The 19,251-nt window shown below is 36.7% G+C and overlaps 1 protein-coding gene across 1 annotated transcript in view; it reads right to left on the reverse strand.

Moving 5' to 3' along the window:
• Nucleotides 1-621: 621 nt before the first annotated feature.
• LTN1 (listerin E3 ubiquitin protein ligase 1) overlaps nt 622-19,251 on the reverse strand; it is a 52,710-nt gene continuing 34,080 nt past the window's right edge. Inside the window, exons 19-30 of the mRNA XM_019654975.1 lie at nt 18,706-18,848; nt 15,702-15,837; nt 15,352-15,496; nt 14,234-14,450; nt 13,523-13,760; nt 13,042-13,116; nt 10,852-11,038; nt 7,000-7,171; nt 5,896-6,116; nt 3,582-3,776; nt 2,549-2,716; nt 622-1,951 (exon numbers count right to left, since the gene is read on the reverse strand). Coding sequence (XP_019510520.1) covers nt 1,889-1,951; nt 2,549-2,716; nt 3,582-3,776; nt 5,896-6,116; nt 7,000-7,171; nt 10,852-11,038; nt 13,042-13,116; nt 13,523-13,760; nt 14,234-14,450; nt 15,352-15,496; nt 15,702-15,837; nt 18,706-18,848 — 1,960 coding nt within the window. The 3' untranslated portion in view covers nt 622-1,888. The remainder of the gene's footprint in view (nt 1,952-2,548; nt 2,717-3,581; nt 3,777-5,895; nt 6,117-6,999; nt 7,172-10,851; nt 11,039-13,041; nt 13,117-13,522; nt 13,761-14,233; nt 14,451-15,351; nt 15,497-15,701; nt 15,838-18,705; nt 18,849-19,251) is intronic.

The following is a 19,251-nucleotide window of genomic DNA, read 5'->3' on the forward strand; positions in this document are numbered from 1 at the left end:
TATAAATAAAACTTTAATTAATATGGTATTCTGAATTTCACCCTTATTTTGGAAAGCTTTTTCTTTAGCATATAAACAGTACATTTATATTTACAAGTCTCAAAGAAATGTTAAGAGTCCTAAGTATGAAGAGCTGGTATCCCACTTAATTAGTGTTTCACCAAGAACCTGATGTCTAAATACTACCGTGGAAAAACAATTCTCCATTATTCCCTTTTCTTTTCTACTTGGGGTTTGGGTCAGAAGCCAAGAAGTACCAATACTGGAAAAGTTATAAACAAACTCTTATTATAAAACAGTTTTTAAAGAAAATGTAACTTTCACAGATGAGTAACCCAATCCTTAGGGATTATTATGTTAGAGAGAGACATAGACTATTTTAAGAAAGGGGTTAAGAAGAGGTAGTAGAATTTTGCTATCTGTACTTGACTTACTAACTGAGCTTCAAGGCTGGAAGATAATAAATACTACAGAAAAAATTTTAGGAGGCAGACAGAACTGGGTATGACACTGCATCTACAAATATACCTCAAGAGACCTGTAACTCACACATAATATTTCACTCTCGACTAGAATACTCTGACCACATTCATACTCTTTCAATAATAACCATTTTACCCATTTGATGATAAGCAGTAATTTTATTCAACATGAGTTGCTTTTTGCCAATTAAACATTTGCAACAGAGCTGATTAGCTAATCTTTCAAGTAACCTTGCTGTTAGATATGCTAATATTTCCCATGTCATACAAGACGACAATAAAATTACTCCAAGTTCCAAATTTCCACATTTATGTTTTGGGCACGATTTTTAAGGGTAATAATGTTACAGCAAAAGGCAGTTTCACCTGCTCCACTTCAGCCTGCTAAGACTACTTTTTACTTAGTACTAAAGTTCTTTACTTGGCTGGAAAATTAGCTCCCCCAACTCTAATTCACTGTAACTTTGGTCAGTAAGAATAGTAAATTTCACTTACAAAACTGAAAGCCATTTACAGCATTTACATGTTTTTTGTTGTTTTTTCCACCAATCTTAAGTTTCAGAAATACTCATTTATTTCTCTCCATAGAGGGATAAGTACCACTCTGCTTCATGAATGAAATAATCTCATTTCTGTTTCTCTCAAATTCTCATCCTCTGGAGACTCAATCAAAATGACTAATAAATTCACAGACAAGTCTGCAATTCAGTTTCACTAACATATGGAAATTCTCCTTCCACAACAAAAGCTCAGTGTCATGAGTTTAATTCTCTGAATCTCATAACCCTTGATAAAAGGAGGCACCTTAAAGTTCAGTTTACACTCTCTTATATAGGATTTCATAGCATGCTTCAAGTAGCTTAAAATAAGCTACATTTATCGCTTTAGTGTCATTTTTATCATTGAAATAATCTATAAATATGAGAATACTAATTTATTTCATTGTCATAACTAATAAATAAGTCTTAAAACACCTGTAGATATAAATCAACCCTCTCAATTCATTTGCCTCATTTGGATTATTCTAGAACATAGATCAATAAACTGAATGGGTTTATCAATATAATATAGTTGTACAATGCTTTCACAAATTCCAAATCTGTAATTTAGGGTTTTTCTATATTTAGTTTTAAATATACAAAGAGATTGAACTATTAATATAAATATTTTCTCTCAAATATGTAATATTCTTATGTAAAAGAAAAGGCTTCCAAACATTTACAAAGCAATCTAAAGATACGCAAACCTGATTTTAGGATCATTACATTAACGAAAGTAATTTTCCAGAGAAGGTCCTATTTTTAGCTCACTGGCCTCCTCACATCAACACTTAAAGAAGGATTCAAATCCACTGCCTTTGCTTGACTTACTTCAGGGATCACTTCCAATGGGAAAAAAAAAAAATCTCAGAAAAAGGTCTCACGACAGAGTGGACAAGTGGATTTGTTGCTGGATGTAAACCATTTGTACTGAAAAAGAAAAGGTTTTAAATGTTAAAAGAACTTTTTAAACCTGTCACTTTACATATACATCTAAAGTAACCTTAAAATGATAAAGTAAAAAAAGGAGAATACTGAAATTTGTGCTCCCTCCATTCATCTCCAAAATCAACACAACTCAGTATTACTTCCAAAGGCTACAGTCTGATCCCGTCCACCTAGGCTCAGGCACACACGCCCACTGAGATATATAAGGAAGCCTCCTGCAGAGCAGCTACACAGAGGGGGGCTTTCTTTTCAATATGATGCTTAAAAAGAGCCAAGAGCTCTAATGCCAGATGGGCCCCAGTTCCAATTTTTTCAGTCTCCTTTATGGTCTAAATCTTATAAGACCAACTATTTTTTGAGGTCTGAGAACTATATTAGAAACGTCCAATTATTAAAGTGCTTTGATGCTACCATTCTCAGCAAATTACTAATTATCTCTTACAGATTGTAAAAAATCATTTTTAATATGTCTCCCGTTAACTACAATTAAAAGTTTGACATTGTTTTCTTTTCCAAAGTTAGATATCATTCATATAATACACATAAAACATAAGTAAGTTAATTTCTCTTTAGACTTACCAAGCAGGCTGAATGGAACTTTTTCTTGCATGTTCTACAGGCTTTTTTGGGAAGAGAATAGTTGAAACCATGAATGACTGAGAAACAGATCATGCAGTCTTCAACACCCTCAAAACGTTTGTCTACATTATTTTTCCACAATGCTAAGCCTTCCATAATACTGCCATTCTGTTAACAAGAAAAAAAAGTCAATATATATTGAATACCACCAATTAGTTATTTTTATTCAACTTCACAAATTTTAAAGTTGAGTTATAATTTGGAGAGAAGACAATCTGCTTCACTATATTCACATCTAAGTTTTCTAAATGTTGGTTTTTTAGATGACCACCCAAGTTTTAGGAAATCAGATATAGATAGTTTTTCTCCAGCAAAGACAGACATGGAAGAAAGGATTCTGCATCAATTCTTCAAGGTTTATAGTCTCGGCTAGTCATTTGATGAAACTCTTTCAACAATTAAATCAATTAAATTAGTTCTCCTAATTTTCAACTAAAATGATTAAATTAGTCATTGCACCTTCTCAGCTGTTAATTTGTTCCAGCTCTACAAACTGGTGAATACATTTGTTTTAAAATAATTTTTCCTCACTGTGCAGTGTTCACAGGGTGCAAACAAAACAATACTTGTAAGTTGATTAAAAGTCAAAGATCTTTGAAAGTACTGGGATTTCTATAACCACAGAAGGAGAGTTGAAATGTATGAATAAAAGCTCAGAAGGTAGTCACCTGTCCAGTATCTTACAAAAAGATTCCCCCTCAAACTATTTCCTTAGTTCCAGGTATTGTTCTGAATCGTCTATGTCAATGAAGTCAATTCTTCTCAAACATCAGAAAAAAAAAAATTGGTAGGGCCTTAAAAATTAAAACAGCTCTGCAGGTTCAAGTCACTTAGGCATACATCTGTGTTCATTCAAGGAAATATAATCTCTATTTCGACCTTAAGCAGAAGAGATATATTTTACGCTTTGCTGCCCTTCAAACAGCAGGTTAGCAGGACCCGATGTGGAAACCGCATGTATGCAGACCCTTACCTGGTGGGTGAGGTAAGTGCTTAGCTGCAGCATCCAGTTCCTCCACTGCTGAACAGCCACCCCGACTCTTTTCCCACTTTCCACTGTTATGGAACCCAACGGGTAGTTTGAAGGCAGTTGTATTATAAGCTCAATAACTATGTCCTCAATAGTATAGGTAGCCATTACTTCTCGAGTAGTAGCTCGAGCTTTGACCTGCAACACATGAAAAGGTAAATTTTTTTTTGCCTAAATTTCTTTCCTTTCTTTCATTCAAAAAACATCTCAATAGGGTGACTACAGCAGCCAACGTTTTCATTCAAAGAAAATGCAGGTAAACACATTCATTTATTTGACATATTTAATAAATACCTGATGTACAGTTGTCCCTCCATACCCGCGGGAGGCTGGTTCTAGGACCCCCTCAGGTACCAAAATCTATGGATGCTCAAGTCCATCTACCCGTGTGTTCCACATTCCCGCATTCAACCGTGATGTTCAATCTGAGGTTGATTGAATCCGTGGATGTAGAACCCACAGATAGGGAGGGTCGACTATGTATCACAGTGATTTTATGACATAAAAAGTTTGTTTTAAAAGAAATAAGTATATTTTACTATATGAGGCTTACTACATAATAGTTATAGTTTTTAATGGACAAATGATAGAACAAGTTATTAATTATTCCTTGTCTTCCATGCCCAGAGTATCAAAATAACTTCTATTTAGATGTCTCCCAAGTCTTTCTCCAGCATGGAATTCTCCTGAGCTTTACAGCCAACCATCAGCTGCCAGAATATCTATACCTGGTTGTGGTTTTCATACATGCACTGCAAACTCAATATACAACACAAATTACCATCCTTTACAAATTTTTTCTTCTGACTTTCCTATTTCCAGGCTAAAAACCTGAGCGTCATCTTCAATTTCTCCTACCTCATCCCAGATATTCGCCAGCTGCAAGTTTGGGTAAATCTCTACAAAATTTCTCACATTCCTCCCTGTTTACACCCCCGAGGCTGCCCATTCAGGCCCTGCTCAGTGCTCATAATTCTCTACCAACATCTCTCCTAACTAGTCCTCTCAACCCAAGCTCCATGTTAACAGCCCATGCCACTTATTGGAGCCAGAGCAATTTCACAGCTAATAGTTCCTATCGTGTCACTACCTCAAAGGCAAGTTTTTAGCGGATAAGTAGGACTGAATATTTCAGACAGTTATTTGGGACCTTTTCCAATACGGCCTAAATTCATCATAGAAGCTGCTTGTTCTCTAACTATTCACCTTCAGAAATCCTAGTCTATATGACTACTGGGTTATTCATCATTTCTTGGGCATCACAGAAATTCATATTCCATGCTTTTTGCTTTTTCCATACTGTTTTCTCTATAGTAAATGCCTTTCGCCACAACAAAATCCTGCTCACCTCAGAGTACTCTTCTTCCCTGACGTCTCACCTAATCGCCTCAGCCAGATGAACCTTTCCCACTCTGATAACAGAACACCCTTCCTCTTTTTTTCTAAAGATTTTATTGGGAAATTAGGGGAGGGAACAGCGTTGGGGAATCAGGGAAGGGAAACAGACAAGCTGCTGTTCCCTTGCTCCTCAGTCCAGCTGTGGAGGACGTCACTTCACTGGCCCATGTTGGTATTATCATTGCGCTCTTCCCGGGTGAGGCAGTCACTCGCCGTCCATTCGACGGCCGCTCACAGCAGCTCACGCCGGCTGCCAGCCACTCACGGTAGCTCACAGCAGCCCCACTGCAGCCTACGCCATCGTCTCACAGCAGCCCAGCTCCAGGTAGAGCTGTTGTTCATCATCTTAGCTGCAGAGGGCGCAGCATCACTGGCCCTCACGTGGGATCCAAACCGGGGCCCTGCTGCTCAGAGCTGGTGTCCCAAGCCAACTCCTAACCAACGAGCCACTCGACCGGCCCACACTCTTCCTCTTAATGTGCCAGTTTTGAGTGCAAAAAAACACTGTCAGTATCGTTCTCCTCCCTTTATTAGATTGTATGTTATATAGGACAGGAATCTACCTTATTCATTTCCTAGGTGATCGGCACACAGGGCCTGGCATCGGCAGGTATTCCAATACATATTTTAAATGAATTAATGAATGTTCAACAACTATTTGGTGAGGGTAAATGAAATTATACCATTGTTCCAATCTAGGCATGAATATTGAGATTTTATACACAAGAATCATAAAATAAAGTAGGTAATTTCTGTAAGTTCTGAACCAAGGGCCACAATTGGGATGATATGTGCAAATGTCAGACATAACCAATTTAAACCACTTTTCTAGAAAAAAAAAAATCAAGGTTATACTAACCGTCATGCCATTAAATAGCTGTGTACTTGTTTGCACTGAAGATATTTCTTGAAAAGACAGAACATTGCTGACATACTTGCTTGTAAATCTATCTACAATATTGAAAACTCGCTTCTCGCTGCTGTTCCACCACAGCCTAACCATGGCGGGCAAGTCTTTTAAAGTCATGTGATAGACGGAACAAGCCAAGTGTGGGATGTGGTAAGGAAGAGTTGTTGTTTCTGAGGAAAAGGCAAATTCTTAATTAGTAACATGTATTTCGTACATATAATAACAGACTAATATTAGTATTTTCCTTAGAAAATCAATTTTAATTCCTCAACATTAGTGCTAGAGCTCACAAAACAAGCATACCAAAGAAACCAGACTCCTAGAGCATTAGCTTTCTCCCACATATTCAAAATGAACCATTAGGATGGCAAAAAGAAGTAAAAAGAAGATCTCAGTGAAAAATCAGACACTGAAAACTCTGCCTAGAAATAGCATTTTATATTTCACATTAAATAATCACAAATAAAATGGAACACACATATTTTTAGAAGGAAGGAAAATTCAAGATTCTCTTTCTTGTAAATAATGAGTCTGGCCCCTTCCCTTTCCCCAGCATTCGCTGATGCGTGATGCGCACCTCCTACCCACCTCAATACTCAGAAGACACAGTCCCAGCCTCACAGCTCTAAGGCATTTGGAGTTATTCTTAGGAAATCGCTTATAACTCTCCAGCACAGCTAGATGTCTATCGTCTCAGCTAAAATCTGAGCTCCCTCAGTGAAGGAAAGAAATTTTACTATTTTTGTTTCCCCAACTGAAGACTACTTATTTATAGCCCTACAAAACATTATCACATAACAAATATTTGTTTGCAGAACAAAAGAAACAGTTTCAGCAAACTAAGCTACAAAAATGTATTAAATTCTTAAGGCCCTTATACACAAGATCTAATTCTATGTCCTATTTAGAGAAATACGGGAAATCTTGCACTTTGACATTCTCAAAGCCAGGGCCCACCTTTGGAGCTGTTCTCCACACCCTCAGGGTAAAGTATAATACATCCTCGTCTGAACCTCGTCTCCAAGAGGGAACACAAGCGCACACCTCACTGACCTCTAATACTCAACTGCAGCTCTTCCGTAAAGAAGGTTTTAGGTTCCTTATTTGAGAGCTCAGTAGCTGTCTCTGCATAGGTCGGATTTTCTGGCATAAGCCTGAACAGATGATAGAGCAATTTATTCAAACTCTTTATTTTCCGAAGATACATCGAATACAGAGCCCGAAGCTGGTGGAAAGCAAAAAAAACTGTTAGTAGGCCCAATTAAACCAAGACAATCAGTCGACTGCACAAGAACACACACAAAAAAACTGCATTAATTTGAACACTTAGAATTACAAGGAAGAGTCCTACAAAATGGATGCCACATTTTCACTTTCCAAATGTGCCATTTGGTGGCATTGCCCCCTTTCTTCATAAACTAGCAGACGTTCTCACTATCCCCTCATTATTTGACATGTGCTTCTAACATCTTTCTCAAACTGTCTCCCTGCTAGTTAAGTTCACTCCACTTGGAGTCTCTGAACCATGGAAATCTCTTCACCATTCCCCTGGACGATTCACACACTCTCCTCCCAGGTCTTCCTTCCACACATTCCTTCCACACCACAGTCCTTAATCGTTCAAAATCCTGCTCAAAGAGAATTCCATTTTCATGGCTGACACCACCTATATAAAAACACTCCAGCATCCCTTTAGAACAGAGAGCACAAACCAGTACTCCAAAAAAATAGCTTAGGGTCTTCTCACAGCTGTTTCATAAATCAGGATATTTCACATAAAAATTTGAATTTCTGGTTTCTTTTTTTGGAGAAATAGGAAAATCTGGCACCACTGGGTTGCCCTACAGGCATCTGTGTGAGACGTGCGCTTTAGAACTTCTTGTCCCTCAATGACATAGTAGTTTTCATTTATTCACACTTGCTTTGCAGCTCTTTGGTATCTGTGCCTGTATTAAAATGACTTATTCCACTATACTATACATCTCCTCATAGGCCAAAGATACCATTTTCTGAATACTATGAATACTCAATACAAGGATCAAGCCATAAGATTTGGAATTGATTCTTAAAATATGCTGATCAAAGTACCTTTACAATGGAGACATCTGGAGAACACTACCTTTACCGAGTAACCAGACTTAACATCACCAATAAAAGGATGCACTGACATTGTGTGCCTCGTGTGGTCATACACTGAGGACACATCACCATGGTGCAGTAAGCACTCTTGCTGAAAATTAACCAGAATCTAATCATGAGGAAGCAATCAGACACATCCAAATTGTAAGACCGTCTACAAAATAACTGACCTGGTGAATGGCAAGAAAGAAAAAAATGGTAGGGAAATTATAGGTACAGATATATGACAAGCAAATGTGATCCTCAATTAAATGCTCAACAGAAAGGAAATAAAACTATAAAGGATATTACTGGGACAACTGGAGAAATATGAATACAAATTAGATAATATTATTGCATCGATATTAAATTTGAGTGTAATAATCACATTACACTTATGTATAAACATATTCTTGTTCTTAAGAAACACAGGTTGGAAAACTTTTGGAAAAGCATCATGATGTTTGCAACTTTCAAATAGATCAGCAGGGAAAAACAGTAAATATAGAGAAAGCACATGCTAGCAATATGTTAAAAATTTGAGATTCTAGGAAAAGGGTACGTGGCTTTTCATTGAATTAATCTTCCAACTTCTCTGTAAAATTTGAATTATTTTCAAAAACAACAAGAAAAAAAGTAGAATTTAAAAAATTAATCATACATATAAATAGACTTTATAAAACACATACACATTACCCAGTTGGATACTCTTAGGTATCCAACACAAGAGAAATGAAAACATACGTCCACATAAAAATTTATATATGAATGTTCATAGCAGCTTTATTCACAATATCCAAAAAGTGGAAATAACCTAAATGTCCATCAACAGATGAACGGATTAATACAATGTGGTATATTCATAAAATGGGATGTTATTAAGCTATAAAAAGGAATACAGTACTGATACCTGGTACAGCAAGATGAACCTTGAAAATATTAAGCTAAGTGAAATAAACCAGACACAAAAGGCCACATATGTAATGTCCACAACAGACGAATCCACAAGACAGAACATACATTAGTGGTTGTCAGGGGCTGGAGGGTTTGAGAGGAAATGGGAAGTGATTATCAATTGAGAAGGATTTCTTTCTCAAGTGTTGGAAATGTTCTAAAATTAGATAGTGGCAACGGTTGCATAATTCTGTGAATATGCTAAAAACACCAAACTATATACTTCAAATAAGTAAATGTGATGGTATGTGAAATATATCTCAGTAAAGCTGTACCAAACACACACACACACACATACACACACACACACACACACACACACACAAACACATAAACACATGGTTTTGGTTTTAGTCCAATCTGATTCACTAGTTTTTTTTTTGAGAAGAATGTTAAAAACAATCCAGATTTTGAACCGATTAAGGTTTTTTTTAAAAAAATTCTGCTTCAGGAGTCATCTAATTAGTGTTATTTAGTGGACTGATTCTGGTTCATCTGTCCTCAGTTCAGTTCAAGTTCCAGGCTGTATAATTTTTGCACTCTCTCCCCCACTCTGGCTTAATGAAAAAGCCAGACCTAAGAATCAATGATGAAAAACACCACAATTTTCTTCATAACTCATCCCCTAACAAATTGACAGCATGTATAATCCATAAGCATTTAAAAAAAAAAACTTTCTCTATTTTCCAAACTTCTGAATATAAGAGAACAAGAACAAAATTCTTACATACAGGGGCCTTAATTTGCTACAATTTTTTTAGAGAGCAACAATAGTTTAAGAATGAATGTAAAAGCCCAACAACGAGCTCTTGAAGTATATCATCAGCAGATGAAACCAGCTATAGTCACAGAGGCTGCAGGCCTGAAGAGAAATAAAACCATTTAAACATCTAGATTAATGCTGTCTCTACAACTTGATTTTCCCGATACACACAAATGCTAGGATGCATATGTTGATATATGTGTACCAAGAAATGGGTAATGTTCAACAACATAACTATATTTTAAGCATTCTGAAAAATCACATTGGAAATGAATGCCATGATATTAAGTCACACTTTAAATATGAAGTGATAAACTAAGTCTTTTTGTACTGACCTGTCAAAGAAGCCATACTTTTATTAAACCGATTCAATCAAAGTTGGATAGAAATCTTTAAAGAGGGGATCTGTGTAAAAGAATTAAAAAAAAAAGAATACTGGAGTAGATCTTCCCCACTATCTGCCTGGACAATGAAGCCTTCCTAAACATGAGACAACAGAGACATCTAGTGGCTGCAGAACAACTTGTGCAAAATTATTACCACAGGATTTTTTCACCATTTACAGGTAATAATCGTTTGGAATACACAGGCAATGTTTCATGGATCTTTCTCTAGACACTAATTTTCAAATAAGGTAAATTTCCAATAATAACTGAAATCTCCACAAGAGTTATCAGAAATTGACCAAAGAAAAAAAATAGCAAGATACAATTTTTTTGAAATTATTACTATGGTACTACAAAATTAAATCATACAAATCTTGTGTACTGCAGTAAAAGGACTTGGTGGTTACATTCAGTTAGAAAGAAACTGATTCAGGAACATTCCAGAGACTAATTATTTTTGCAAAAACTGTGTGTGTGAGAGAGAGTGTGTGTGTGTGGGTAAAAACTGTGGGAAAATGAGGAAGGACAGAAATAAATTTAGCAGAAAGGTTGAAGTTAACTAGATAACGTTAAATTAAAATGTGAGTCATTCACTTTTGTCAAAAGGAAGGGAAGAAAGGGGTTTAGAATACTAACAGAAAGACACATATAGGACAGAACTGTCAAAAGTTGTCACTTATTTACCTGAGATGAAGAAGCTTTGAAGAAAGTAAGTATTAACTTCCAAGTGAGGAGGTATCCCAGAACATAACAGAAGTCTTCACTCAGGGGTTTAATAGTGACGATCTGTCCCACAGGAACACATCCCAACACATTTTCTAGTAAGTCCTCCTGAGCGCTAAGCAGAGACATCAGCGCTGCTGGCGGTGACCTAAAATCAATGATGAAACATCACAATTTTCTTCATAACTCATCCCCTAACAAACTGACAGCATGTATAAACTTCAAGCATTTAAAAAAAATCTTTCTCTATTTTCCAAACACCATTTTAAAAGTCCCCCTTTATATATTCAACTTGAACTCTTAATTTCACATGACAATTATAGACTCTGAAAGGCATAAAAATATAGTATATAAACATACATGATGATATGTGAAAGTATGTATTATATATATTTTTACATTTATAAATATGTAAAATTACAATATATAATACATATAAATATAACATTACACAATATATTTTAAATATGAATTTTATATTTACATATTAATATATATAAATGCTATAAAAATATAGACTCTAGAAGTTAGCACTTAAAGGAAAGACCCTTTTAGAAAACATGTATTTCAACTTTCTGTTTTATAAATGAAAAAAAATCACACACAGGGTAGCTACAATATTAGACTAAAGGCCCTCGGCTAATCAGGGGAATGATGAACGCTACTGGGTCCTATCAGGTCCTTCATCATCCTATACTGAGTCCAGAGATCTCAAGACTGTATGTCTTTTCAGGAAAGTAAATTTAACATTCACATTAAGTCATGACAACATTAGTTAAATTTCTCCTTTAATGAACTACTGCACTTATTAAAACTTATAGGTGAGCTTGAGAGATTCTCAAAAAGTGAAAAGCTTTATAAATTCTGTCAAATTCTGCTCTACATGATATTTTAGCCCGGTTCTCTCCGTTCACCTCTGTGATCTTTTTTCCCTGCGATCTTCTTCTCCCAACTCATAAATACAGGTCTCCAAGCTTCTGCCACTAGGTTTTTACCTCCAACACCGCCGTCTCACGTGCCAACCCTTCCCTTTTCCATACCAGGAGTCACTAGATCTTACAAATGCCAGCTCAGCTATCTCTCCACTTTCTCCACTGCCTCCAAGTTTATGATTTCTGGAATGGTCTCTACTTCTGCTTGCTTCTCTGTATAATTTATGCTTCATACTATTGCCAGTATTAGCTGGTGATATCCCATCTTCTATCAAATAATGGCCCAAATCCTAAAAATGCCATTTGTAAGGCCTCCATGACCTTAAGTACCCTTCCAGCTTTATCTTCCACTTGCCCTCCCTGCCTATTCCACACACGCACATTCATTTATTCTTCCATTCAACAAACGAGCACGACTCGTGAGTCTGCTGCAGGCCAGGCATGATTCTGGGTGCTATGGGCATAGTCAGGAACAAGAAACAAAAAACCCCTGCCTGCACAGAGCTTACGTTCTGGTGGAAGACGACATAGACAAAAAAAACAAACAAAAAAACAAACATGTCACGTGGTGCCTGCCTCCCATTCCCCAAGCACACCCGGGACAGGCGCACCTCCATGCCTCTGCACGCAGTGTTTCTGTAACTCACACTGTCTTTCCTGCCCTGCCGAAATGCTACCTAACCTGATGGGTCAGTGTAAATGTCTCTTCCACAAGAGGAAGTCTTCCCTTCCGTGCATAGCAGTGGTGCCCCCATAACATGCCATCTATCCTTTTTCCTAGCACTTGTCATACACTGTCTTCTATTAAAGGGTAACGTTATCTTTCAGATCGCAAGCTCCTTAAGAAAAAGAACGTTTACTAACACTGTACTCTCCCCTCAGCATTTAATGAATACTTTTCACAAAATGGGTGCTCAATAAATATTTGAATTAATCTACTCTTTCCACAAAAGCTACCATGTGGCCAAAAAATGTTTTACTAAATAGTAGCAAACTGAAAATATGATTTAGCGACAATTAAGATGAGTGAGAAACAATCCTTTTTGGTGAACTCTAGATTTCACTGATATCTTACAAATAACTTTAAAAGATCTGTTGAATGAATATACACTCTATATTTAGAGCTTCTGTGTTGCCTCTGTCTTCTAAAGTCATTATAAATGAAATGGGTTATGAGAATAAAACAAATTATTAAAAAAAACAAAAACAAAAAACTTACAGGGCTGGTTCTTCTTCTTCATCTCCATATGACTTTAGATTATCCTGATCGTATTGTGGTAATTCGGGCATCAACCTGGAAATTAGACATTATTTTAAATTATTTTATATTAAATTGTCCAGTACTAAAAATTATGCTTAAGAGCAGAAAGACCAATACTTATTTTTTTTGTTGTTTTTTGTTTTTTCTTTTTGAAAAATTTTATTGATTGGCTCTTGTCCAATACTTATTTTGTAACAAGTACATTTAGATATTTTTTTTTTCTGAAATAACTACCTATGGCCAGGACTATCTAAATGTAAACTGTACATGGAGAACCAAAAGATCAAAAACTTGGCATCCCTGTCATTAAAATATATGGTCAAGTTTACGTTGCTTTTTTGCTTTTTCAACTTTGACCTTTTTCAATGACTAAGAGCTCAAACTCAATACATATTCTATTTTTTTTAAGACCACTGTAACACTGATTCAGAATTCTTACTTGTACAGCATATGATAAACAGCAATTTGCACAGGCCGGGCTCTAAAGAGGAGTAATGGGGCCAGCGTATTCAACACAGTCTGCAGATGCTCTGGCAAGTTTGTTTTCTGGCCAGCAACCAATCTTGCAGGGAGTTTATAGCTCAATAGCTGATCCTTTGGGATATACGTTAGTGTTTCACACATGGGCTTCAGCATTGCATTCTGAAAGGATGTTTCAGATGTATCTTTGCTTTCTCCTGATGACAAAAAGGAAAAAGAAGTGTACTTCCCTAAATAAAATGAGCAAATACAGCTTGACTGATTAACAGATAATCAAATGTTATCTAAGAAAATGAAGTAAAAACTTGACAAACATTAGACCAGTCCTGACTAGAAACATGAACTGAATATATATTTCAGATAATCTCAACTATTCAATGTCTTCCATTATTGAACCTTAAACAAGAAAGGTTCAAGTTACAAATGACCTATTCGCATTGTCTGAAATCCTATTACTTTAATTTGCAATGATGGTCTTTTGATACCTTGACATTTTTCAATTCTTGTCACGAACTGAGTATATGTGATGCTCCTGAAATGCCTAGCTTTCTCTGTGGTTCTTTTCTTTTACTATTCTGTACTTTTTGACTTACACATCCAAAGATTTTGTTTGGAATTTTTCGACACGTCATTTTTAATGAATCTCATTATTATTCCCTTTTTCACTTGCCTGCTGTAACAGTCACCAAAAGAGGTAAAAGCAAACTGTGGATGCCCTGGGAGAAAAATTCTTTCCATTCACTGATAAGATTTATAGGGAGGGTGCCAGTGGTAGCCCGAGTTGTGGAATCAAAGAAAGCACTGAGCTCGCAGGCCAAATCACAGCTGACGCAGGCGAACAATTGTATGAGTGGAACAGAATACAAGGCGTGATTCTCACTTGTTGTCTAAAGAAATAAAAATGAAATAGGTAAGCAGCTTCTATAAGAACATCACAAATCAGGCAATAAAGAAAAGTCCCTTTCCTTTCTCAAAATTCTAAAATAAAAAGCAGGAAATGTATAGCTCAAGAGATGTTAATATATTTTACATCAAAGTAACTTTTTTCAAAATTAAATTCTAGGAGTTACAATCAATGTATTTATTCTGAAATGTTCTTTTTTATTTCTAAAACTACAGAAGAAAAATATCAATTAGCATTTACCTAGTGAAATACATTATAGACACATTTATAATCTTCTCAGGAGCCCTACTAATTGGTCATTAAGCTATTTTAAAATAAGGAAATGGAGGGTCAACTAAGTCAAGTTTAAAATCCCAAGCCACACAGCTAACAGCAGGCAGGCAAAGCAGAGACTCAGGCCAGCTCAGCCCTGACCGACCTGCTGCGCTGGAGCCCACAACTATTGTACATCTGGTTGCTTTGGGTCATAAAAAGAACACTAATTCCCTTGTACTTGCTTGCTCTCTAATACATTACTCGGGCAATACTAACACAGCATATTTTAAGAGTAATTTAATTAGAACCAAAAGTCCAGAAAAACTTGTCATGAAGAGACAAAACCTGAAGGGGATGTGTGGCAAATATTATATTAAAATGAGCTAATGGAGAGGACGCTTTAATAGCAGTTAGATTTGGTCACTGAATGATACTGGCAAATGGAAAACCTCTACCATTTTACTATTCTGTGAAACAGTAGCTGGTGAGGAGTACATCTAGAAAGTGTTTAAATGTTTGCAAAGGCACAAATTACCATCTTTACTTACATAATGAGATTAGTAAATAGTTCTGGTACACAGATGTGCCCGAAGACCCCACAGAGGTCATGACACATCAGGATCATTTACCTCCAGCCATGCTAGCATGGAGCACATGATGAAGTCCCACTCGCTCTCTGACAAAGGAGATGAGCAGTATTTCAGAAACAGGGAAAGGAACCGTATTATCTCTATATTTACTCCCAGTATCTCTGGACTTACTTCTGATAGGTTACTGTGATAAAGACAAAAGCGAACAAAATAAAAAACATTACAGGATTATAGACATTCAATTAGAAAATATTCCACTGTAAATCTTATATACTTATAAAAGACTGATCTAAACATCTACCACGTTGTTACTCTACCAAATACATAATCTGGGTCCACACTGTATATTGGGGGGGAGGGGGGGAACATAATATAAAGTTATCACCTACCAGCTGAAAAGAAAAATATCTTCATGATCTTTCTTCCAGCATATTAGAATTTTTAATATACCATGTAACAGCTCTCCATCATCTATGCTTTCGGTTTGCAGACAAGAATTGAAAATGGCAAGATGTCCAAAACCTCCTAAAGTAAAATTCAAAATGAAAATTAAAAAATGTTAAATTGTATTGCTACTATAAAAAAGAAAGTCTACTTTGAGATAGAGCAAAATTTTGAGACGAGCAGGGGTGGGAGGTGGTAGGGGTACTGACCTCAGTCAGAAATCCATATGTAACTTTGGGATCTCCCAAAAGTTCAGCTGTCTCTTATCTGTGGGGAACTGGTTCCAGTACACCCCAACCCCATGGACACCCAAATCTGCAGATGCTCAAGTCCCTTCTATAAAATGGCGATTCCCAACCGTGAATCGAAGATACTGATGAGAAACCCAGGGATACGTGACAGGAAACTGTACATTTATTGAAAAAAATCCATGTATAAGTGGACCTGCGTAGTTCAAACCCATGTTGTTCACGGGTTAACTATATAATACATTTAATCTTCCTTTAAAGGCAGGGGAAGATTTTTTTTTTTAATCTTCCTGGCAAAATGTAATCAGAAACAACAGATTTTCTACCAACTAAAAACAAAATTATTTGTTAGCTAATTCTGTTTCATCACTTTGGCTAAAAGAGCAAAACTGGTTGACAAGTCTCAGAATCACGTCCTCCTTCAGATGTCCTCCTGTCGGGCCCTGGCCCAGCTGTGCACCTTCTGGTCTGTGTGACCGGCACAGAGCCGTGTGACCCAGCAGCCCTGTGTCTCCCCTCCTTCCTCTCTGCCATCCTTCGGTTACAGCCTGTGCTGGAGAAACCATCTCCAGGCACTTGTCTCCTCCATGCAGTCAGTTCAGCTGATCCCTTTTAGAACTGCAGTCTAATCCAGTCTAACTCTAAATGAATTCAACAGCAAAGTTTAATGCCACAAAAATGCAGTTTGGACACCCGCTGGTCCTTGGTGTCATGGTGGCAATTCTTTCAATGTGTGTTGACAGGCATATTCTTCTTCCATTATTTCAGACTTTCACCATCCTTAAAGTCTTCAATCCAGTTTCCACTCATTAGAGACATGAAGCTTATTCGCCGGGACATGTGACGTTCCCAACCCCCTCTATGTCTGCATCTGCATTTACCCCGTGCCTCTCCTACCTTGTCTCAGAAGAAAGTCACTCCACCGACACAAGGTCGGTACCTTCTAGCTACTCTCTAGATCCCATCCTCCTTGCCCCCCCGCCTCATCTTCTCCGTGGGAACTTTCATTCGTTATTTTGCCTGTTCTAGTCCTCCTTCTCCTTACAATGTGTATTTTCCCTTTGACTTTACATTCACCTCCAGCTTCCACCTCTTTTCTACATCTAAGTGTTTTCGCCAAACACTTAGAACAGACTACCTGCCTCGACTTTCTCACCACTAGTCATTCCAACAGTGACAAAGCCAATGGACAACTTTCAGGCCCTAATTTCATTTGATTTTCTGTGGTATTTAACAAAGGTGAAGAATATCACCTAAAAGTTCTCCTTTGCTTTTTTAGTCCTTATTCTCAAGTCTCCCTCCACCCATATACACCATGAATTATGTATTGTGCTCCCTTGGTATTCCTTTCACTTTTCACTCTACCTGAACAAGCTCATCCTTATGTACAAATTGATTGTACTACCACCTACATGAGGTGGACTTCAAAACCAGTATCTCTGTCCACTGAATAGGCTACTGCTTATGGAAAATCTCCATTCATTTACTCCATAGGCACCTTAATCTGCTGTTTAAAGCTAAACATCAGTTCCCTGTATACTCCCTTTCCTGTGTGCCCTCTAATTCTCAAGTCCCCTGCAGGGCTTTCTATAAGGGCTAATGGAACTTCCATAGACCCAATCCAGAGATATAATCACAGAGCCCCTTCAACGCCATTTCCCGAATCCGTGTCACTCCCATCTCCTCTCCTCCATCTATGCCTTGACGTAAGCTCTCGTTCTCTCTTATTAAGACTATTCTAATAGCTTTCTACCTAGTCTTCTGCCTCCAACCTCTCTTCTCTCACATCTACCCTTTATACAGTTGTGAAAACAAGCTTTCTAATGTAAATGTGACAGTCTTACTACTCTTCTACCTAATTTGGGCCAATAGCTCTTTATTGCCTACAGCTTATAGTCCAAACTCCTTAACCCACAAAACCAGGCCTTTATGATCTACTCCCTACCATTTCTCAAAATCTATCTTCCTGTGCATCCTAACATCCTTTGTTGTAAACCTTCTACTTTCAATGCCAGCTAAACTGAACTATGTGCACTCATATGTTTTTGTTTAACTGGAATAAACTTCCCAAACTATGGCGATGGACAACCATCCTTCAACACTCAGTTGAAATATTTCTCTTTGTGAAACTGCCACTGACAACTCAAGGCAGTGGAAAACTCTTCTGCCACTTCACACACAGGACATCTTTTTGCTATATCAGTTATCACATGATATAACTTTATATATATATATATATATATATATATATCTTCTCTACAAAAGAAGTGACACATAACATAGTGTTCAATAAGTCTTTACTTCATAAATAAACAAACGGCCTAATAGGTGTCAGTGTCCAAAACGTTTAGAATACAAAAGCTATTCCCTCATTTGCTTTTACATGTTCAATCATTGGTTGACTAGGGACAAATGAGGCATAACTTAAAAAGCTACAAATGAAAATAAATGATTAGAGGTATTTGTAGTTGTAAATCTTCTCTTAAGGCCGTAGCATTTCTGTGCCACAGAATGGTAACAGCCACTCTCCAAAGACACTCTTCCTATGACTGTCAGCTTGTTATGCAGCAAAGTACAAACTAGGAATAAATCAGCTATAATTCAATTTATCTGGGCTAGGCTTGGGTTTAGACATTAAGAACACGTCTTTCATCTCAAGTAATAATTAAATTAATAAACTATTTATTACCAAGACACTAACCATTAGTACTGCAAAGATCTTCCTTAGTCCAGGCCAAAAGCGCAGGGATACACTGAGCAATGAATTCCTTCTTGTCTTCTTTTGACAAAAATGGACAGAGACTCTGAATGGTATGCATATTACCTTCTGTTAGTGGAAAAAAGCTGTCAAGAAAAGAAAAAGTGTGAATTCTATTTATCCTAAATATGCAGTTATTTCAGAAAATTTCTCTTATTCAAACTATTCAAAAGAACTAATAATTCTACTCTAAAAATAATTGTATAGAAAAAAAGTAAAAGAAACTATGAAAAGAGATTAATAATTGCTGATTCTGGATGATGAAATTGTAAATAATTATTTTTTGTTGTTTATTTCTTTTTACATATTTCCAGTTTTTAAAATGAACATATATAACTTTTCCCCATGTATGATTTTTCTTAATTACAACCAATACAGTTATGATCTCTTTAAGAGCCAACTAATTCAATTTAAAAAGTACAATTTGCCTGTCCTTTCTACAAACTGATATTCTCATATGTGTATGTATACAGTTGGATTTACATAATG

Source organism: Hipposideros armiger, unplaced genomic scaffold (assembly GCF_001890085.2).
Source record: "Hipposideros armiger isolate ML-2016 unplaced genomic scaffold, ASM189008v1 scaffold_233, whole genome shotgun sequence".
Classification (NCBI taxonomy): domain Eukaryota; kingdom Metazoa; phylum Chordata; class Mammalia; order Chiroptera; family Hipposideridae; genus Hipposideros; species Hipposideros armiger.